The 24,485-nt window shown below is 40.6% G+C and overlaps 1 protein-coding gene across 2 annotated transcripts in view; it reads right to left on the reverse strand.

The window, feature by feature from the left end:
• The window catches only part of KCNH1 (potassium voltage-gated channel subfamily H member 1), a 417,868-nt gene that overhangs the window by 384,806 nt on the left and 8,577 nt on the right, over positions 1-24,485 (reverse strand). For both annotated transcript variants that reach the window (XM_082464235.1, XM_082464234.1), the window contains exon 2: positions 2,155-2,278. In XM_082464235.1, the coding sequence (XP_082320361.1) occupies positions 2,155-2,278 (124 nt within the window). The remainder of the gene's footprint in view (positions 1-2,154; positions 2,279-24,485) is intronic.

The raw sequence follows: 24,485 nt of genomic DNA on the forward strand, positions 1-24,485 counted from the left end.
TATAAATGTTTCAGACATTACATGAAATTTCTAAAAATCTTATATGTTCTGGTATAATGTTATAAGTCATAATCCTAGTTATTACTTTAAAATGTATATCTCAGAAATAACTAATTTTCTTGTCAAATGCATTATTATGAACTTTCATCAAATCTTTTACCGTGGTCATTTTTAAGTCTTTTGTCATTTACAGACAGTTCTGGGTGTACTCTGATGATTTTGCAAATATGTTCCTATAAAAGGGTTTCATCTTCAAGAAATTCATGGAAAAGACTCTGACAAGTACAGGTTTCTGGTAACTGACTGTACTGCTGAACTGAATGAATAAGCATTTTCAGAACTCTGATGAAAAACTGATGAACTCATAAAAGTGCTAACAAAAGATCAAGATGAAAAAAAAAAACAACAATTAATTACATGGGACTGAGTGAACTGATGAGGATGAGTATAATTTTTGTGACTTTCTGCCTGAATTTAAAAAAAAAAAAAAAAAAAAAAAAATCCCACAAGGACTCAGAGGCAGGGAATATACAAATCAATTTTCACTGCAAAGTAAAGGAGCTGTTACAGTGGAGGATTACTGGACTGAATGGCAATATTATGACATAGTATGAGTGTGTTTCATGTTTGGTAATTGCAATCATTGTTGCTTTTGTTGTGGTCATCCATGTACAATGCTTGGTGTCAGTCTATTTATCTCTTGTAAAAATAAAATACAGTGTGTGTGTGTGTGGAAAAAAAAAAAAAAAAAAGAAAGTTGGCTAAATTATCCAGTTCTCTTATCTGATTTTCTTAAAGTGTCTGATTATAGCCAATAAGAAGCAAGAAAGGTAAGGAACGGCTGCTCAAGTCACACAAAAAAGCAAAGCTCACTCTCCCAGTGTGTTCTGATTGTGTACGTGCACGTACAGATGGAGACAGAGATGCAGATAAACAGATACTTAAGAGGATAACAGCACACCAAGAATATAAGAGAATTTTATCATAATACTTGAGTCATAATTTTTAAACCTTTGAGGGAATCTTTTTTTTTTAACACCTTTATTAGAGTATAATTGCTTTACAATGGTGTGTTAGTTTCTGCTTTATAACAAAGTGAATCAGCTCTACATATACATATATCCCCATATCTCCTCCCTCTTGTGTCTCCCTCCCACCCTCCCTATCCCACCCCTCTCCTTTGAGGGAATCTTAAATTTTCCATTTCCCAGTCCCAAAAACCTAAAAGTTAAGAAAATGATAATATTTTCAAAACATTTAATACTTTTCACCAAATGAGTTACTTGGCTGATTTAATACCAAGAAAATGCAACTTCTGAGAAACAAAGACTATGACTGGGTCAGATGGGTTTTTCCACCCTTTGGAGATGAGTTCACTTTTGGGTGTAGCAGGTTTAGGAAAATGATTCCACTGCATGCGAACACCACTGAAGACAGAAGACTCTGAGGAAGGCGAGGAGTGAGAGGAGACAAAGGCTGTGGAGCCAAGACCCTGTTGGGGCAGCGCAGGGTCCAGGCCACATGCTCCACATGACACCTTGAAGATGCTCTAAAAGAGCTTTTCTGGTGCCACGGCCCAAGGGCGCTGCTTGGTTAGTAACCCTGTCAAATGCACAAGCTGCACAGCACCCTTTGCTTCTGCCTTTGAGTCAGTGATCAGAGAGAGATGTGACAGCAGCAAGGCAGCAAGACATGGTTCTCTTCTCGTTTTCTGATGAAAAGCCCTATGAACAAGGCCCTTGTCTCCAACATGGTGTTTATTCTTAAAAAACAGCCATACATGTTTTAAAATTAATTTAATCATCTAAAATCATCCATTTCATTTTCATTGATTTTATTTAATCTTCTAACTTTCACATAATTTCCATCTAAAACCTCATAAAATTTTGAGTTCACATTTTATTGATAAAATGATTGTCCTGAGTTTTTCTAGGTTTTCTCCCATCTCACTGACTGTAAATTCATTAGTTGTAGGGACTATGTTTTAGATCTTCTTTGATTTTCCCAGTACAGTGTGTGAACTAGAGATGATAGTGCAATAAATATTCCTGAATGAACGCTGCATGAAAGGAAATTCCCAAGCTGAGTAAGCCATTTTCTTTTTCCAAAAAGATACCATGATAGAGTGTTGAACAGAACCCCAAACATAAATACCTGCAGGTACTGCTTTTTTGCATCACTTCCGCCCTGTGATAGCCAGACAGCTTGCAAAATCCATCATTGCTGTACACGATGGGCCAGTCCACTATCTGGGCATTCCCCAACACAAAATTAGTATCTGTTAAAAAAAAAAAAAAAAGAAGAAGAAGAAGAAGAAGAAGGGGAAGGAGAAAAGAAAAGGGCACATGAGGCAAGACATTAGTTGAGATTCAATGAGGACATAAATAATAACCAATCCAGGTATTTTTGTTTCCCTCCAAAATGGCCCTCTGAGGAATACAGAAGAACAGAGCTTTAGAACTGACTATCTGGAATGCAAATGCTGAGGTTTCTGTACTCCAAAGGAAGCATGCTTAACCAACCAACCAACGTTTTCTGCAGAAATCCAGTGATTTCTATAAGACATACTCAAGTCCTAATTTTTCATCTCCATGAGATTATGCTGGTAATGTGGAGCCAGAGAGAATCCAAAAGTAATTTCTTCTGCACTCCATCCAGCATCTTGGCCCTGTCAGTCTTTGGGACAGAAGCTACAAACTGACCTAATTCACCCTGATTAATATTTGCTGATCCTTGGAGGAGAAGGCCTTCTTAGAAAGGCAAGGGGACAGCAGGTTGCCTCCTGGAATACACACACCAGAGAGCCTTCCTCTCCATAAAGAAGTGACTAGACCCTCCTAATGCTAGGGCTCCATAGAACCTGATCAAGATGCTGGCAATGACAAAAACTTTCTTACTAATTTTGAAATCATGGAGCCACAGAAAGCACATTTCAGAGCTCTTTCATGGAGCACGGGCCCACCATTCACTTGTGATGCAGGGATTAAGTAAGCCAGATATGTTGGGCTGCTCAGTGTGTTCTCACCACTTTCCACATTTTTAAAGATCAAAAGTCTTCGATATCTTTTGTGCTCAGGAAATCAAGTGTCCCTCTTTTCTTTTCAAGACCTTAAGCAAATAATATCCAGAACTTAAATATAATCATTATTTTGGCTTGGCTCTCTCCTCTCCACAGAATAATCACTGCTTCCACACCTTCCCCCCACCAAAAAAAGGAATGAAAGAACACACATACAGACCCTTCTTTTGTTGTAAACTGTAGGGGGTTTTGTTTATATATGTACACTATGTGGAGTGGAATAATGGTGACATGTAACGTCCTCATTTAATGGGAGGTTAATTTTGTTCTAGTACAGCATTTACAGTTTATGCACAATATGGGTAACCATCCTTTCCTGTCTACGTGGGAAGGAATAGAGGAAGGAGAGGCAGGAAGAATAGCTAAATACCATAATCTACTCTTTTTTCCGACATTTGGTTTGTTTATTAACACTTGCAAACATTCGAAAGCTTTTAGATTCGAGTGGGCAGCTTAGCTGCCACCAGCTTTAAGAAGACTCTCTGCAGTGCTCCAGCTACACAGCGTACCTGGATACCTGCTCCTTTCTGGTGGTCCAAAAGGACGGTCCCTACCTCACTGTGCCCTCACAATCTGCTGCAGCCCCTTCCAGTGTGAGCAATGTTGGTGAAAGGTGATGTCTCTGCTTGGTGGTTTCTACCACCAGGAAAGCTGACAGCTAAAGGGGCTGTAGCAGTGGCTCCCCACCCCACCAAGAGAGACCTTACCTCAGCCAGATGGACCCCACGCACCTGAGCCTCTGACAGTGGACACGAGAGGGAACTAGCAGATGGTCACCAGGTGGTGGGGTGCTCATCCACCCCTTCCTGCTGGGAGAGCACGGCTGCATCCCTCACCCAGCCTGCAGATGCCTTCAGGGTCACCTGGGATCCTACGCCTGGCTCCCCAATCTAAGGTGGGTGCTGTGGCTCCTTCATTTCCTACTCAGAATTCCCTTTTACTCCAAGTAGTCAGAGCTCAGCTGTGTACTGGAAGTAAGACTCCTCACTGAGAACCCCTGGGTGTGGTGCTGTGGGCACTGCTGACCCCATGGGCTACGGCACTTGCAGCCAACCTGAGCCTCATAGGGTCAGAGATTCAGCATCAGATAAAACAACAATATTGGTTCCACAGTCGGAAGTAGCAGAATTAAAATGAAAGAAGAGCTTACTTACTTATTTATTAGCAATGGAAGCTACGCTTACTGTCACTCTGAGCAGGGACTTCAACTAGAGGGATTCATTTTACGAATATGCACAGCTTCAAAGTTCTAACCCCTGGCTAAATTTACAGAGTGCCTATCACTTCTTATTTGTTCAATTTCTTTCTCTTTGCTGAAGATACACATCTGTGTACATATCTATTGTGATGAGTAATACAGTAAGTTACTCTTAATGTACTCTTGGGAATGCTTTGATATACTGAAAAGGAACAGAAAACAGCACCATCATGAAGTGCAACTGCAAACCTGCTAATCTTATAAATATGCCTTTAGTAAAAATACACAACCAGTCCTTCTCTCTGTCTCTCCCCATATATGCACAAATACTTCAAGTTCCCATCAAGCACAATGCAAAATCCTGGGATATCCAGCTTGACAAGGTATGGTCCATGCCCTTCGGGAACTTACCAGAACAGATAGGCCTGCACACAACTAACTAAACAGGGCATGAAATGCTTAACTCTGTTCAAGGGAGGTAAAGGACTGTGTCTCAGAGTGGTCACAGTGGAAGTTGCTCTCGTCTGGAAGGATGAGTAAAATTCACTTAAACATTTTGAATGCCTAAAATGTACCTGCCACAGATGACACAAAAATAGATAGAGAACTGAAAATACAACACCTGCCTCTGGTAAACGTAAGAGGCTGTGGGAAGAACAGAAAATTTCAGGCAGAGGACCCAGCATGAGCAAAGGTCAGGCAGCACAGGACACAGAGCAGACTGGTGTACACACAGGGCAGCCGGGAAGACGAATGAGCAGGACGTGAGCCTGCAGACCAGACTGCAAAAGGTCTAGAATATCAGGGAGCTCTGACTTTATTCTGGAGACAACCTATCCCTTCATGCTGGTCTTCTCTCCCTGAAAAAACTCACATTTCTTGAACTGAGTAACTAAGCCTTAAAAGAAGTACAAAATTAACTGAATTATCCCTGAGTTCATATGAAGTCTCGTCAGTTTAACTCTCTCTCTTAAGTTCTTAAGAAGAACTTAAAAAACAAAAACAAAACAAAACAAAAAACCTAGTTAGTATCCTCAGAAAGACTCAACTGATTATATACCCATAAAACAAAACCAAGATGCTGGGTGGGGGTGGGGCTGGGGGTGGGGAAGACCCATAGGAGAACAAATGAACAAGTAAATAAGAGCTCCTGTAAATTGAAAGTGAGTAACAATTAAAAATTAAACATAAATGTTAGAAGGCAAAATAAAGTCTCACAGAGTATAGTACAGAAAGAGACATAAAAAAATAAGACACAGAAGATCAATCAAGAAAAACAGCATGCATCCTAATAAGAACAGCAGAAAGAACAACACAAGAATAGGACAGAAGACATTTTCTTTTAATTAAACAATCAAATCTGAGGGTAGAATAACAATATTTTCAGATGTGATCTTCAGATAAGATCTGGGAAATTTATTTCCCATATATTCTTTCTTAGGAAGTTACTTGAGGATGTGTATCAGCAAAATGAGGGAGTAATACAAGAAAGAAGACAACATGGGAACTAGGAAAAAAAAGTGGCTCCAAATATAGAAAGCAAAGAAGGAAGCTAATAGAAAACATTCAATACGGAATGCTTCAGAGAACAGAAGTTCCAGAAGAGAACTTATTTAGAGATAAAGGAGGTCAGGAGTTAATGATATTCTTGATAATCTGGAATAACATAAAAAGTTTAGTAAACGTATATAATTTGGGGGGCAGGAAAGAAAACTAGAAACATCAAAGAAAGCAAAATCTGTGCAGGAAGGGAAACCAAATCATACTATATCACATCATTGTCATGTAAACACATTATTAAATTTCAATTTCTACAACCAAGTCAAAATGGACAGATCATCCAAAATGAAAATAAATAAGGAAACACAAGCTTTAAATGATACATTAAACAAGATGGACTTAATTGATATTTATAGGACACTGCATCCAAAAACAACAGAATACACTTTCTTCTCAAGTGTTCATGGAACATTCTCCAGGATAGATCATATCTTGGATCACAAATCAAGCCTTGGTAAAATTAAGAAAATTGAAATTATATCAAGTATCTTTTCTGACCACAATGCTATGAGACTAGATATCAATTAGAGGGAAAAGATCTGGAAAAAATACAAATACATGGAGGTTAACCAAGACACTACTTAATAACCAAGAGATCACTGAAGAAATCAAAAAATACCTAGAAACAAATGACAATGAAAACACGACAACCCAAAACCTATGGGATGCAGCAAAAGCAGTTCTAAAAGGGAAGTTTATAGCAATACAATCCTACCTCCAGAAACAAGAACATCTCAAATACACAACCTAACCTCACACCTAAAGCAATTAGAGAAAGAAGGACAAACAAACCCCAAGTTAGCAGAAGAAAAGAAATCATAAAGATCAGATCAGGAATAAATGAAAAAGAAATGAAGGAAACAATAGCAAGGACCAATAAAACTAAAAGCTGGTTCTTTGAGAAGATAAACAAAATTGATAAACCATTAGCCAGACTCATCAAGAAAAAAAGGGAGAAGACTCAAATCAATAGAATTAGAAATGAAAAAGGAGAAGTAACCACTGACACTGCAGAAATGCGAAGGATCATGAGAGATTACTACAAGCAACTCTATGCCAATAAAATGGACAACATGGAAGAAATGGACAAATTCTTAGAAAAGCACAACCTTCCAAGGCTGAACGAGGAAGAAATAGAAAATATAAACAGACCAATCACAAGCACTGAAATTGAGACTGTGATCAAAAATCTTCCAGCAAACAAAAGGCCAGGACCAGATGGCTTCACAGGCGAATTCTATCAAACATTTAGAGAACAGTTAACACCTATCCTTCTCAAACTCTTCCAAAATATAGCAGAGGGAGGAACACTCCCAAACTCATTCCACGAGGCCAGCATCACCCTGATACCAAAACCAGACAAAGATGTCACAAAGAAAGAAAACTACAGGCCAATGTCACTAATGAACATAGATGCAAAAATCCTCAACAAAATACTAGCAAACAGAATCCAACAGCACATTAAAAGGGTCACACACCATGATCAAGTGAGGTTTATCCCAGGAATGCAAGGATTCTTCAATATATGCAAATCAATCAATGTGATACACCATATTAATAAATTGAAGGAGAAAAACCATGTGATCATCTCAATAGATGCAGAAAAAGCTTTCGACAAAATTCAACACCCATTTATGATAAAAACCCTGCAGAAAGTAGGCACAGAGGGAACTTACCTCAACATAATAGAGGCCATATATGACAAACCCACAGCCAACATCATTCTCAATGGTGAAAAACTGAAACCATTTCCACTAAGATCCAGAACAAGACAAGGTTGCCCACTCTCACCACTATTAATCAACATAGTTTTGGAAGTGTTAGCCACAGCAATCAAAGAAGAAAAAGAAATAAAAGGAATTCAAATCCTAAAAGAAGAAGTAAAGCTGTCACTGTTTGCAGATGATATGGTACTATACATAGAGACTCCTAAAGACACTACCAGAAAACTACTAGAGCTAATCAATGAATCTGGTAAAGCAGCAGGATACAAAATTAATGCACAGAAATTTCTTGCACTTCTATACACTAATGATGAAAAATCTGAGAGAAAAATTAAGGAAACACTCCCATTTACCATTGCAATAAAAAGATTAAAATACCTAGGAATAAACCTACCTAAGGAGGCAAAACATCTGTAAGATGTAAGACACTGATGAAAAAAAGTAAAGATGATATAAACTGCTGGAGAAATATACCATGTTCTTGGATTGGAAGAATCAACATTGTGAAAATGACTCTACTACCCAAAGCAATCTACAGATTCAATGCAATCCCTATCAAATTACCAATGGCATTTTTCACAGAACTAGGACAAAAAATTTCACAATTTGTATGGAAACACAAAAGACTCTGAATAACCAAAGCAATCTTGAGAAAGAAAAACGGAGCTGGAGGAATCAGGCTCCCTAACTTCAGACTATACTACAAACCTACAGTAATCAAGACAGTATGGTACTGATACAAAATGGAAATATAGATCAATGGAACAGGATAGAAAGCCCAGAGTTAAACCCACGCACATATGGTCACCTTATTTTTGATAAAGGAGGCACGAATATACAATGGAGAAAAGACAGTCTCTTCAATAAGTGGTGCTGGGAAAACTGGACAGCTACATGTAAAAGAATGAAAGTAGAACACTCCCTAACACCATACACAAAAATAAACTCAAAATGGATTAAAGACCTAAATGTAAGGTCAGACACTATGAAACTCAGAGGAAAACATAGGCAGAACACTCTATGACATAAATCACAGCAAGATCCTTTTTGACCCAGCTCCTAGAGAAATGGAAATAAAAACAAAAATAAACAAATGGGACCTAATGAAACTTAAAAGCTTTTGCATAGCAAAGGAAACTATAAACAAGATGAAAAGACAACCCTTAGAATGGGAGGAAGTATTTCCAAATGAAGCAACTGACACAGGATTAATCTCCAAAATTTACAAGCAGCTCATGCAGCTCAGTATCAAAACAAAAAACAACCCAATCCAAAAATGGGCAGAAGACCTAAATGGACATTTCTCCAAAGAAGATATACAGATAGCTAACAAACACATGAAAGAATGCTCAACATCACTAATCATTAGAGAAGTGCAAACCAAAACTGCAATGAGGTATTACCTCACATCAGTCAGAATGGCCATCATCAAAAATCTACAAACAATAAATGCTGGGGAGGGTGTGGAGAAAAGGGAACACTCTTGCACTGTTGGTGGGAATGTAAATTGATACAGCCACTATGGAGAACAGTATGCAGGTTCCTTAAAAAACGAAAAATAGAACTACCATACGACCCAGCAATCCCACTACTGGGCATATACCCTGAGAAAACCATAATTCAAAAAGTGTCATGTACCACAATGTTCATTGCAGCTCTATTTACAATAGCCAGGACATGGAAGCAACCTAAGTGTCCATCAGCGGATGAATGGATAAAGAAGATGTGGCACATATATACAATGGAATATTACTCAGCCATAAAAAGAAATGAAATTGAGTTATTTGTAGTGAGGTGGATGGAGTTAGAGTCTGTCATACAGAGTGAAGTAAGTCAGAAAGAGAAAAACAAATACAGTATGCTAACACATATATATGGAATCTAAGGGAAAAAAAAAAAAGGTCATGAAGAACCTAGAGGTAAGACAGGAATAAAGACACAGACCTACTAGAGAATGGACTTGAGGATATGGGGAGGGGGAAGGGTAAGCTGTGACAAAGTGAGAGAGTGGCATGGGCATATATACACTACCAAACGTAAAATAGATAGCTAGTGGGAAGCAACCTCATAGCATAGGGAGATAAGCTCGGTGCTTTGTGACCACCTAGTTGGGTGGGATAGGGAGGGTTGGAGGGAGGGAGATGCAAGAGGGAAAAGATATGGGAACATATGTATATGTATAACTGATTCACTTTGTTATAAAGCAGAAACTAACACACCATTGTAAAGCAATTATACTCCAATAAAGATGTTAAAAAAAAAAAAAAAGTCATGTACTACAGTGTTCATTGCAGCTCTATTTACAATAGCCAAGACATGGACACAACCTAAGTGTCCATTTACAGATGAATGGATAAAGAAGCTGAAGCACATATATACAATGGAATATTACTCAGCCATAAAAAGAAACGAAATGGAGTTATTTGTCGTGAGGTAGATGGACGTAGAGTCTGTCATGCAGAGTGAAGTAAGTCAGAAAGAGAAAAATAAATATTGTATGCTAACACATATATACGGAATCTAAAAAAAAAAATGGTTCTGAAGAACCTAGGGGCAGGACAGGAATAAAGACGCAGACGTAGAGAATGGACTTGAGGACACAGGGAGGGGGAAGGGTAAGATGGGTTGAAGTGAGAGAGTGGCATGGACATATATACACTACCAAATGTAAAATAGATAGCTAGTGGGAAGCAGCTGCATAGCACAGGGAGATCAGCTCGGTGCTTTGTGACCACTTAGAGGGGTGGGATAGGGAGGGTGGGAGGGAGATGCAAGAGGGAGGGGATATGGTAATATATGTATACGTATAGCTGATTCACTTTGTTATACAGCAGAAACTAACACAACATTGTAAAGCAATTATACTCTAATAAAGATGTCAAAAACAGAATGTCAAAGCATGGAATATTTAACTGTAAGTATCTGAATAACCACATCAATTCTAACACTGCAAAAATACAAATGATAAGCTTAGAGAGAGAAGAGAAAACAATCATGAGATGGTATTTAGAGCTGATACAGTAAAAAGAAAGGTATAAATATTTCACTTAAAGCTGCAAAGATAACCAATAAGGGAGTAATGTAACTATATTAGGAGGAGGGGTAGGAAGTAGATAAAGTGAGCTAAAAGCTCAAATAAATTAACAGAAGTCAACGGATAATACCTAAAATTGATAAATCTGGAAATAGCTATAATGCATGTTATTTAGAGATCTGGCAGAAACTATAAGAAGAAACAGCTAAAATTAGAAAATATGGCCTCTGGTGAGCAGGATGGGTGAAAGGACAAGGCATAGGATGACTGTTTTTCTTTATGAGTTTTTCAGTTTGATATTTTTAACCATGAACATATACTACTTTGATAAAAATAAGTATATTCTTAATTTTTAATGAATTTAATCAGAAAAGATTAACTTATTGATTAAATTTTTCAGTTACTAAAAATATTAGAACAGGATATATTTCAAGCTCCAGATATCACTGTAATTTCTCATAAAAGTATTCTGGTCATCTTTTAAAGGTATTGATTGTTCCTCAAGCATTGCCACTGTTCCTGGGTGCATATTACAGCCTTATCTGGGAAAAACCAAGTCCACTAGCATCTTCTTTGACTTTAGAAAGGAAACAAAGAACAGGAAGTGCAGTAGAAATAGAATCATCAGCCTATTGATCATCCACTTAGAGGATTTCTCATCATAGAATAAAATTCCAAAAGAGTTTCCTTTCATTGCTAACCCAAGCAAGAAATTGTAGCTTCCAAATAGCAAGACTCCTTTTTCACTATGTTATAGAAGAGCTAAGAATTCCCTCTTTTGAATTAGAGTTTTCTCTGGATATATACATGCACCCCAATGTCCACAGCAGCAGTATTTACAATAGCCAAGACATGGAAGCAACCTAAGTGTCCACTGACAGATGAATGGATAAAGAAGATGTGGTGTATACACACACACACACACACACACACACACACACACACACACAGGAATATTACTCAGTTATAAAAAAAAGAATGAAATAATGCCATTGCAGCAACATGGATGTACCTAGAGATTATCATACTAAGTGAAGTAAGTCAGACAGAAAAAGACAAATATCATATGATATCACTTATATGTAGAATCTCAAATATGATACAAATGAACTTATTTACAAAACAGAAACAGACTCATAGACATAGGAAACGAACTTATGGGAACCAAAGGGAAAAGATGGGAGGGAGGGATAAATTAGGAGTTTGGGATTAGCAGATACAAACTACTATATATAAAGTACATAAACAAGGTCCTACTGTATAGCACAGGGAACTGTATTCCAATTATCCTGTAATAAAGTATAATGGAAAAGAATATGAAAAATTATATTTATATATGTATGTATAACTGAATCACTTTGCTGTACACCAGAAACTAACATAATATTGTAAATTAACTATTCTTCAATTGAACAAACAAATAAATTAAACAATATGCCTTGGGAGAAAACAAAAGAATTCCCTCTTTATCCAAGGACTTGGAGTGAATGAAGGAAAGAATTCTAGTTCCAGTCACAAACCCATTTCCTTCTAATACCAGAGAACCCAAGCATTTAGAAATTCTTCCCCATTCCCCACCCCATCCCTAGCACATGCATGTGTACTCTGCCCTGGTTGGCTGGAAAAGGGCATATTCTGGATTCTCTTCAATTTATAAGATATAAATAAGTAACCTATAAATTACGTTCCAGAGCACAATCTCTGGATTTGTAAATTGGGGGCTACCCATACAAATACCATAACATCACATATCATCAAGAACTAAGGGATTCTACATAGGTGATATTCCAGGTATTGATGAGAACGGATACCATCCACTGAAATTTACTCTGTGCCAGGCTCTGTACTTTATCATATACCAAAGTGGGTTTTTTTTAACCTTTACAACAATCTTTGTGAGGTGGTATTACTTTATTGAATGAAGTGTCATGGACTTTATCATTTTACTCATGAAAAAACTGTCTAAGGACATAGTTACAGCAGGGTACAGTTGGGATTTGAACCTGGTCTATCTGACTTCAAAATCCATACTTTTAATCATTATATTACATAGTCTCCTTCTTATTCCACTAAGTACTAAGATCAGACCATTTCTATGAAAATCTTTACAACACATTAGATTTATGTACTTTCCTAAAAAATGCTAGGTATAATGAGACCTTTAATTGATGAGTTACCATTACCATTATTGTCATCATATATTATGATTCTTCCTTGTAATATACAATGATGCCCCCAGGAAATATTGACGTGGGTGGAATGAATTGTTCCTCCTCTAAATGCTTGGGTTCTCCTGTCTATCTTTCCAATGTTTCGTCTCTTCTCTCTCGTGAACTATCACCTCTTACTTCTTAAAATTTAGTGTGCCAACCTATTTCTAGAGCAGTCCTCCTTCCACACAATGATAGAAGAGGAGGAAGGACAGGAGAGGAGGAGGAGAGGGGAGATGTTGTGTCTGGATCTCCATTCGAGACTCAGGGGTGGGAGAGACCACCACACTGGTGACTCAAAGGTGCTGGTCCTGTCAGCACTCCTGAGCCTCCCTCAGCTCCCATGGGGTCTGGAAAGGATCCAGAAGGTTCCAACTGTCCCACTGCTGCTGTAGTTGCCTAAGCAGATGGTTATCACAGTGGAGTGGGGTGACCATGTAGACAAATGCTGCATGTCAAACTGCCCAAGTCTAAGATCAACTTGAGGGTTCAGGAAACTATCAGGGCCAGTGAGAGCCTCGATTAGACCAAGTTACATACACACATACACACACACACACACACACACACACAGAAAGAGAATATATGCTGAGTTGGGGCAGAGCACCAAGTTCTGTTCAATCCAAAGAACAGAACATAAGTTCACCAACTGCAGACTTGAGCCCCACAGATCAACTGGTCACCCAGCGACCAGCAGACCAGGGGCCATTGCCAGAGACCCAAAGAAATAGTGGGGGAAAATAAGGCCTTGCATCTGGGGATCTGAGGTCCCCAAGGTGACGCAAGTGCCTGCCTCCACCACACATACCATGTAGAGAGAAGCATATGGGGTGGGTAGAATCGGCATCTGAACACAAACCGAGTTGCCCCAAGAGACTACCTAAACTAGAAGAGCTTGAGATACTAACTGGGAGGTTCAGAGTCCCCCCACTAACTAATTTCCCCTTGCTGGTCAGTGGGGTGGGAGCTTGTGAGGGAGAGATAAGATCTGTTAAATAAAATAAAGAAGTGGACCTAGGTGGGTCTGAGTCAATTTGCCATCATTCCTCCAGAAGTGTATCTGTCATAAGAATAGACAGGCTCAGAAAGTGGGAATCTCCTGAAAAAAGTGCATAAATTCTGGTGCAATGACTACATGACAGCAACTTTGTTGAGCCAAGGCTCCTTAATTCCTCCAGGCAGCTGGCTATATTCTTGCTGGTTAAGAATGCCAACTAAGAGGGCTCTAGTGAAGTGACACAGATCTTCTAGCCAAATGGAGAGATGTGCATTCCACATCCAACCATAAATGACTCAGATTATTTACTATTTCCAAACTCAGTAAATGAAAACTAATTTTGAAGCCAAGCAAAACAATTGGGAAAGTAACCCACTGCATGGACAAAATATCAAAAAAAAAAATGTAATCTCCTAAGACTGCATCAGAATTGGCCAGATCTGGGGAATTCCCTGGCGGTCCAGTGGTTAGGACTCCACGCTTTCACTGCTGAGGGCCCAGGTTCAATCCCTGGTCAGGGAACTAAAATCCCACAAGCCACAGGCTGTGGTGAAAAAAAAAAAAAAAAAACCTCAAAAACAAACAAAAAGAATTGGCCAGATCTGGATCTCTGAGATTTGGAGATTTTAAACTGAGAAATGTTAGGATATCTAACATTCTTCATCTATGAAGACAGCATCATCACCATCAAGACCACGTGTATTAATACTCATCTGTCAGGTGGGCAGGCACTAGTACTAACACATTTTTATAGATCTTGTAAGAGGGCTTAGAAAATCAAAGGAACTTTTCCTACGTCATACATCTAATAGAGCATATACTGTCTCACATCTAACACTGTATCAGTCAAGGCTACTCAGAGAAACAGAACCAATAGGAGATATATATAGACATATATATAGAGAGAGACAGAGACAGAAAGACAGACAGAGATTTATTATAAGGAATTGGTTCATGTGGAGGCTGACAAGTCCCAAAGTCTCAAGCTGGAGACCCTAGAGAGCCAGTGGTATAGTTCTAGATCGAGTCCGAAGGCCTAAGAACCCAGAGAACTGATGGTATAAGTTCCAGTCTGAAAGCTGGCAGGCTCAAGGCCAAGGAAGAGCCAATGTTTCAGTTCAAACCCAAAGGCAAGAAAAAAAATACCAATGTCCCAGCTCAAAAGCAGTAAGGCAGGAGGAATTCCCTCTTATTCGGGAGTGGGTCAGACTTTTGTTCTATTCGGGCCTTCAACTGATTGGATGAGGCCCACCCACATTAGGGAGAGCAATCTGCTTTCCTCAGTCTACTCATTTAAATGCTAAACTCATCTAAAAACATCCTCACAGAAACACCCACAATAATGTTTAACCAAATATCTGGGCATCCCGTGGCCCAGTTAATCTGACGCATAAAATTAACCATCACAAGCACCAAAGCCAATGTTCTTAACTGTATGACATTCTGCAATAATCTTTAACAGAATCAGCAGAACCAGAGCTCACAAATTCTGAGACTCCTTCAGAGTCCTTGATAGTACTCTGGGACTCTAGGTTAGGCAGAATACAGTAACTCTATAAAGCTCTACTTTAGTAAAGGGCTTTTATGAAGGCAACACTTATCCTTCCACACCTGGGCATTTCGCTAGAAAGAAATGTTGTAATGAATACTTTCGACCCCTTTCTCCCTCCCCCTCACTTATATCTCCTTAAGTAGAGTCATCAAGCTATCAGTAGGCATATCAAGAGCAAGAGGTGTCCACTCTGTGTGTCTTGGCCTCTCAAACTAGCCTGAGCCCCAGTGTGGTGGAGAAGAGAGGGAGGGCTTGAGCTACCTGTCTCCTTATGACACTCAGAACCTCCTTGTGACAGGCCCTGCCAGCCCTCTGCTGTCAGATTCTTGGCCTAGGAGTAGGTCAGTAACTCACAGCCTAGAAGCCAACGCCTAGGCTTGAGGAAGGAGACAGATAGCACTGCTATGTTCTCTAATCTAGTTTAACAGTAAAAAAGCTGATGCTGTATTTTGACCTGCATCTGGCTCCTTCAGCCGGTCTCCAATGAGGATAAAATGGGCTCTAACACATGAACAAGGAGCAAACCTCTAATACCCCAAAGGGTACTGAGAGAGCATCTGCTCTCCTGCCTCCTGGCATTACTGAATCACACTGGTGAGAGTCTTCACAAAATACCTACAGAAAAAGAGACAATACAATCCCTTCTAGAACACTACTGGTGCTTTGTCAGACCTTTTCACTTTCTCTCTTCTTTTTTTAAAAAATGTTTTTTAGAAAGACCAGCCCCTTACATGTCTCAGGCCCTTGACTCAATGGTAGCTGGTACAGTCAAAGCATCACTATAGGACTTCCCTGGTGGTGCAGTGGTTAAGAATCCGCCTGCCAATGCAGGGGACACAGGTTCGAGCCCTGGTCTGGGAAGATCCCACATGCTGCAGAGCAACTAAACCCGTGCGCCACAACTACTGAGCCTGCTCTCTAGACCCCGCAAGCCACAACTACTGAGCCCGTGTGCCACAACTACTGAAGCCCACGCCTAGAGCCCATGTTCTGCAACAAGAGAAGCCACCGAAATGAGAAGCCCACGCACTGCAACGAAGAGTAGCCCCCGCTCGCCGCAACTAGAGAGAGCCCGCGTTCAGCAAGGAAGACCCAATGCAGCCAAAAATAAATAAATAAAATTAATTTTTTTAAAAAATAAAGCATCACTATAAACAGTTGAGATTATACTGGTAGCCCCCGATAAACTTTGCCTCCCTGCATTCATGCTTTTCTTTTGTCCCCTTAAATCTAGGTGGGTCTGTGATATGCTCCAATCAACAGACTGCAGTAGAATGGATGTCACTCCAATCCCATAAGCATTAAGGTCCAGCAGCTTCTGCTTCTGTACTCTTGGGAGCCCTGAGCTGCCATGTGAGAAGTCCAGCTAGTGGAGAGGCCATATGGAGACTCTACAGGCAGAGGCCACCTAGTGAGAAAAAGGCCCTGAGATGACATGGAGAAGCACCAAGGAACCGAGTCAACAAAGAAAGTCAGTGGAAGAATGAGGGGTAAGAGCCACCTTATTAATCCACCATTCCCCAGCTATTCCCTAGGTTGCCAGAGCACCAAGTGGAAGAGTAACAATGGGGACAATGACAAGTTGGGTTCTAGTGGCAGTGTTGCCCCTGGTGAGCTGTGTGGCTTAGTCACTTCAGCTCTGTGAGTCTCGATGGGGGCAAACTAGAAGATCTCCATGTTTCTGGCAGTAATAAAATCTGATGCTCTAAGTAACTGGGTTCATAACAAAGAATGAGTAAGAAGACACCTCTGCAACCTTGCAAGCTTCACACCCATGTGGAGTAATCAACCAGCCCTCACCTTGAAATATCACTTCTCCAAACGCTGGACTCTGTAGGGCCTGAGTCACTTTAAAAATAGCAGAAACACCTTCTAAACTCGACTCAGTGGGACGTGATACTCACATTTCAGGTGAACCGTGTTGTATCTGGCTTTTGCTCAGTGGAATTGTTTGAATTTGGAGACAGGATGTGATGTACAGTATTAATGTAAAAATGTACTGTATTGTCAAGGGATTCTACAGTAGCAATAAATCACATATTGGTGTGTCCATTTATGTATACAAAAATTGCCTAAATGTGTCTTTGGAATCAATAAAATTCAGGTAAGATATATGCTCTTGACATATACATACATATCTTGTGTGTGTGTGTGTACACACATATACAGGTTTTTCAGGTAGAATGTGTAACTTCCAATCAGCCAGTGGCCCATCTGAAGCACTAAGCCTGCCTCCAAATTCGTATTTTCTGAATTGATCACGTCTCTTCCACATTGTTCAGTAAAACATGGGGGTTCAACCTGGCTGCCCTTGCTTGAGGAAGGAGGCATAATTTATTCATTGGCTCTCATCTGAAAGTTCCCGTTGGCTCCAGGTCTTTGATGCAAATTAACCAGATTCTACAGTCTCCCTCTGATTCCTTTTTACTCCCTGAGGGTCTTTAGCTGTCAGACTGCACGCAATTAAATGTAAGGCTTCCTAAATTCAACCGTTCTCAGCCCACACACCAGTTTTCCTCCAGTTGGTAGAATAAAACAAACATTCTCTAAACATTTGAAAGATTCCCCTCCCCCAAGCATGTAAAGTTTCTTTGGAGGATGGGGTATGAGCCAAACCACACTGCGGTAGTCAGATGTGTCAAAATCATCCCAAACCTACCATTTGCCCATAAAGCATAACACAGAGATATTCTAAAAAGAAATTATTAGAAAATTGCTTTTCATCATAATTACCACAAGTAACAAAGGAGAAACTAACTAAAGCAATGACTTAGAAAAGTGACTCAGTTTGGGCAATTACACAGATAAAAGCTACATTCAGCGAGCCATTCACACAACTTTATTGTTCCCTGCCAACACCGATTATTTAGAGGGCTACAGTAAATATTTCACAATATGCTTCTCATAACTCGGGATATTTTTCTTAGAAGAGAACACGTCTTCACGACACTCTCAATGTTATAGATTTACTAAGGATATCAGCGCTCTTACAAAAAGCAGGTTTGAGTAAAAATATATATTTTTTTCTTTTAGAACAATAGAAGACTGAGATAAATGATGAGGACAAGAGGTATGTATATACGCACTAGACAAAGACTAGGAAACAATAATTTTATTTACCTGAACCTAAATAAAATCCATACCAGAAATTAATTTTTATAAAACCAAAAAACACCTAACCAAATGTAGGACTCTTAGCATATTTGCCAATCGTTTGTCCCTTTCCTATAGCTATCCAATGAATCAACTAATTAAAAAAAAAAAAACTCCACCTGACAACACCTGTTTCCTTTCCCCTTACTTTCTCCAAGCACTTTACACCATCTGACATGTTATACATCTACTTGTTTGCTTATTATCTGCCTCCCCAGTAGAATGCAAGCTTCATGAGGGAGAGTGCCTTTTTTTCTTCCTTTCACCACTGAATGCCCAACATCTAGAACAGTGCCTTACACATAGGAAGTAGTACTGAATGAGTGTTTGTGGAATGAATGAATGAATGAATGCACTTAGAACAGTACCAGGCATACCTGATGTTACCATTGTCATTGACATCATCATCATCATTATCTTTATTATTAACTCACATGAATTGCAATCTCCCCTGGATTGTTTCTGAAATATTAGTAGCCAAAAAAATTCTGGACTCAATTAGAAATGACAACTGGTCTTTAGATTCTCTTTGGGCACTAGTTATCTTTTATCTACAGTTACTAGAGGATTTTGCCACTTGTATGTTATATGTCAACAATGTTTACAATATAGTGAAGATCTGGCTTAAGCAAGATTGTGAAGCAGATTAAATTTGGGATATTTCATCTCCTCTTTCTGTACTTTTCTCTTTTCTGAGCTTTCTGTCACTTAGATCAACTTATTTCTCCCATCATGGAAAAACATTGTCTTATAAACAAATTCAGAGTTAGCTGTTAGTGATTTAAAGTATCATCTCTCTCAGAAGGTTTGACTTTTAAGACAGGACACTAGGAACAGAATAATGCTTAACCTGATGCCCAGAATCCCTAATGCTGAAGGTGTTGACATATGGTTGGGTGGGCGGGGCAGATGGGGATGGGTCTTTCCATTGCACCTGAAGTGACATTATGGCGGGGACTTTGGCCCGTGGTAATTAGTGGCTTAGATCACCTCACCCTTCACTTACAGGCTCACTCCTTCTAAACAACATAAGTATGAGAGGGCAGAGGATGACAATGGACCCCAGTGACACCAAAGTGCTTTCCAATTAATGCTTTCATTCTTTCATGTAAAACGCATGCAGTGAAAAGAGAATGGGATTGCGGGTTAGAAGTCCTGGCCCTGCCTCTAATTAAGAAGCACTAATATTTCACTGCCAAGGGCCTCAGTCACACACACATGGAATGTGGTTGCTAAATGAATGAATCAATAAAATTTTAAAACATAAAAGACAGATCAAAAGATTTGGTAATATTTGGGAGAATGGAGAGGATGGGATGAGAAGAAGCAAAGTCAGTATGGCATATCTAAAATCTTAATATCAGCAAAAGTCATTTTGTGGCTCTACTGTGGCTTTTCAACAATAAAATTCCATGAAAATGACTCTTCCAAATTGTCAAGGGCCCAATCTTTGCGCTAGACAAACTGAACTCCCAAGAGATTTAATAGTTGTTTGCTTTGTCTCTGATTTTAATATCCTACAGAAATACATTTTGATTAAGTCAGTAAACTGCAATGGGGAGAGACATTTCAATTTCAAAAGCAAATTCAAACACTTTATTGACTGGGTAGTTACCCCTAAGTACGTGGTTTCAAAAGCCTGACTTCCATCTTCATTCAGCATCAAATTAAGGGATTTTAAAACAATAAAAACAGATGAATTCGTTTCACAAGCAGAATGGAAGGGAATGAGAATATACATGAAATAGTGTTAGAAACACAGACTTTTTCATTACTCAGTGATATTTTACTTAATAAGTAAGAGGTCAATGATATGTTGAATTACTGCTAAGAAACATTTATTTGTATGATCAAGTGCTAAAAAGTGGTGCAAGAGATTAGTCAACCAGGTGTTTTATTCTCATTTTTATAGTCATAATAATTTCTTAACACACAACTGTACATATTATATGCACTTTAGACAAAACTCCTAGACCATCACTGAATAACACAAAAATTTCATTTCCAGAACTAAAAAAAAAGTGGCTTAAAGTAAGCAATATAAAAATATTGAATGGGGCTTCCCTGGTGGCGCGGTGGTTTAGAATCTGCCTGCCAATGCAGGGGACACGGGTTCGAGCCCTGGTCTGGGAGGATCCCGCGTGCCGCGGAGCAACTAGGCCCGTGAGCCACAACTACTGAGCCTGCGCGTCTGGAGCCTGTGCTCCGCAACAAGAGAGGCCGCAACAGTGAGAGGCCCGCGCACAGCGATGAAGAGTGGCCCCCGCTCGCCACAACTAGAGAAAGCCCTCGCACAGAAACGAAGACCCAACACAGCCAAATAAATAAATAAATAAATAAATTTTTAAAAAATTGAATGGTACTAGAAAAAGATTTTTTTTAATTAGTTTTACATTTACCTCCTGTGTTATTTTAACACTTTCATGGCAAATGGCTCAGTGAGGACAGGGTATAGCATCAGGGTGGATGGAAGGAATCTCAGAGCAGCTTAGTTTAATGCAACAAATATTTGAGTATCTACTTTGTCCCAGGCATTACAGGAGTGCAGGGGACACTTCTGTCCACTGGAAAGCTCTACCCAACTTCCCTGCCTAGCTTTATCTGTGTATCACATAGCTCCACCTCTTGCTCCCCCATCCAGGACCCACACACAGCAGAGTAGACCAGGAGTGGACAACTGGCCAAACAACCCACAGTCAGTGCTGGGCCAATCAGATTCTCTCTCCAGAACAAACACTAAACCCTGAAGCTGAGAGGTCGGCAGAGCTGACCAGGCGCAATGCTGGTGAGTAGGTGGAGAAAGGCCATCTTGGAAGAGAAATGGGAACCTCGGACAGATACACAAAAGAGCAGAGACTGAGGCAACGTGAGGGGAGAACTGGACAGACAAGAGAGGGGCAGAGATGCAGAGATGGAGGCAGAGACTACAGACAAAGAGGGAGAGCAACAGAGACAGATGGAGAGAGATGACAGACAGAGACTGATGAAGACAGATGGCAGCAACAGAGGCAATCAGCGGCAGGGCAAGCAGCAATGGGCAGAGACGAACAGGAAGACCCAGAGATGAGGAAAGGAGAGAAGAGGGAAGGGGATGGAGGGGCATGGAGCCAGGGGCGGGGAGGGCAACAGAGCATGAGGCAGAGCTGAAGAGGGCACTGCAGAGCAAGAGACCCACAGCAAGACCCAGGGAGTGAGTGAGGAGAGAGCTTAAGACCCTCGGAGACGGTACAGGAGAGACTGAGACCCAGAGAGAGATACAGAGAGAGAAGAAAACCAGAACATTCCAAGAGAAGGCACTGCTAGAGACAAGTGAGAGGCAGAGACTGTGAAGCTGGGGGAGAGAATGACAAAGTTAATTCCTGTATCAGGACCCACGAAACAGAGGCCACCCCAGTGGCCCACAGCACAGATCTCAACCTAAGTCAGCCTGCACTTACGGGAAACAACTCACTGTCAAGGAAACCTAACACCGGTCACAGTCCTCCAACGCAGCTTGAGCTGGCTCACCTTACCCTAGAAAACAGGACCAGCTAGCCTTCTAAGGAAATCCCCAACCGCCCAGGCGAACGTGCCCTGGGTCTGAGATGCCTCTCCTAATGCTCTATAAAACCCGCTCCTGCCCCAGATCCCTCGGGAAGGGTGTTCCACGGCTGGTAAGGCCCTGCACTCCCCCCGTCCATGGATTGCTCTCCCTTAAATAAAGGACATCGAAGTCGTTACTAAATTGCTTTAGTTTTATCATTTGACAAGAATAACAGAGAAAGGTGGCGCAGTGAATGAAGTTGGGCAGGAGCAAAATCCCTGGATGGTCTAGCCAGGTGGGAAAAGTATCAAGGGGAGTTTTACCTGACAGAATGAGAATGACTAGAATTTAGGACCTCCTTCGTTAGTTAGTTAGTTAGTTAGTTATGGCTGTGTTGGGTCTTCGTTTCTGTGCGAGGGCTTTCTCCAGTTGCGGCAAGCGGGGGCCACTCTTCATCGCGGTGCGCGGGCCTCTCACTATCATGGCCTCTCTTGTTGTGGAGCACAGGCTCCAGACGCGCAGGCTCAGTAGTTGTGGCTCACGGGCCCAGTTGCTCCGCGGCATGTGGGATCCTCCCAGATCAGGGCTCGAACCCGTGTCCCCTGCATTGGCAGGCAGACTCTCAACCACTGCGCCACCAGGGAAGCCCCCTCCTTCGTCTTTTAACACTACCAATTATTGTTTCAAAATGGCAGATTGAGCACATGCATTTACTCCCTCATTCTTGAATAATAGCTGAAAAATTCAAGAGCTATACACACGACAGCAAGAGAAGAGTCACCAGCAGGCATGAGCTCAGTTTCTGGAAGATGAAAAGTAGTGATGTGCAGCAGAAGAAGCCACGATTTTAAAATTCCAAAGGGATCTGGACGAGGAGGGGGCTAATGAGACTGAGGACCTTGAAATGCTAGTAGCTACTACCTGAGGCAGGAATGGGATCTGAGCAAAAACTGGGAAACCGATTGAAAGTCTATAGAGAAAAAGTCCGCTCACCCTCGAATACACGCCCTCCTCCATCCAAACACCCCGGCAGCCACGTAGTTACCTCTCAAGTAAAGAGATGCATGGGGTTGGCTCGGAAACAGTGGTCCTGCAACTACGACATCTACCAGAATTGCCTAGAGGACTGAGTAAAACCCAGGTAACTGGGCCCCATCCTCCAAGTTTCTGATTCACTAGATATAAGGTACGGCCCAAGAATTTGCATTCCTAACAAGTTCCTAGAGATTCTACCACTAGAAATTAACCAAAGGCAATTTACTTGATCTCTTTATTAAACCTGAGTTTCTGCAGTGGGAATAGTGAGAGTGCCCACAGCATAGAGTCATAGTGAGATTAGAGGAGATGACACATGTAAAACCTTTGGCTCACTGCCAGGCGCACATGTGAGAAAGGCTGTTTAATCTGTGCAAGGTCATGGTTTTAACCAATAATTATAATCGGTGCTCACAACTAGTATAACTCTCTGGGGGAGAAAAAGCCCTGATTTATACCATTTGCCAATTTCTGAGGTGTAAATACTCCCACATGGCAGCGTTCAAGCTATCAAGATGAAGTCCCTGAACCAGGAATAGGGAAAAGATGGGCATAACCAGATCTTGAGATCTGGTTATCAGCCGGCTGCACCTGCCCCAGCACACCATGGAGGAAAACTTCAGGGACAGCAGGACCCCCAGGGTTAGTAACAGTTGCAAATTTTGAGGTTTACCCAAACCCAAAGAGAGCAAGCTGCAGATGTAACCTTTAATCAAGGTAAAACAGATAGGCTACAACGATGACCTTGCAGAGAGGAAACGAGGAGAATAAGTACTACAAACTCCCACCCTTCCTTCCCCATCTCATGGTGGTGTGAAGCCAGCCAGGAAGCAAGGGAGCCTATTGACATAAGCCATGTAGGTCAGCCTCCCAGGATGCAGAACAGGTTACAGAAGAGAAGAGAGTGGCCTGAGGGAGGCACAGAGAAGATAAGCAGTGCACTGGCCCTTGTAGACACTCAAAGAACAACCTTAAAGATTGCAGCATGGAACTCTAATCAATTCGGTCCCAATAATGCTAAGAGGAAACAAAAGTAAAGAAAATGTAAACTTAGAAACCCATGTAGATGAAATATAGTTTTATCACTCAACTCCATTTTCTTTGCCATAGTTATAAAGCTCTACTCTAAAATATGCTTTCCAAATTCACTCTTAATAGAAACCTAAGTTAAGCAGGAGATAAATATTGGTAAAATTTGCCAAAATAGAATCATCTTTCAAATGCTGACTCCAGGCCTCTGAGAATGCTGGTGGCGAGTGCCTACATCATTGCTTTAAGGGAAGAAGGAAGTAACGAGAGGCCATCCCTCTTCTTTATAGAAGCACCTGATGTCATCATAGACCCTTTAAGAAGCTATGAGAAATGAGAGCCTTGAGGTACTCTCGGTTAATTGTTAACATTAATAATTACAGGATTGACT

The sequence above is a fragment of the Balaenoptera physalus genome (genome assembly GCF_965194825.1).
Source record: "Balaenoptera physalus genome assembly, chromosome: 1".
Lineage (NCBI taxonomy): Eukaryota > Metazoa > Chordata > Mammalia > Artiodactyla > Balaenopteridae > Balaenoptera > Balaenoptera physalus.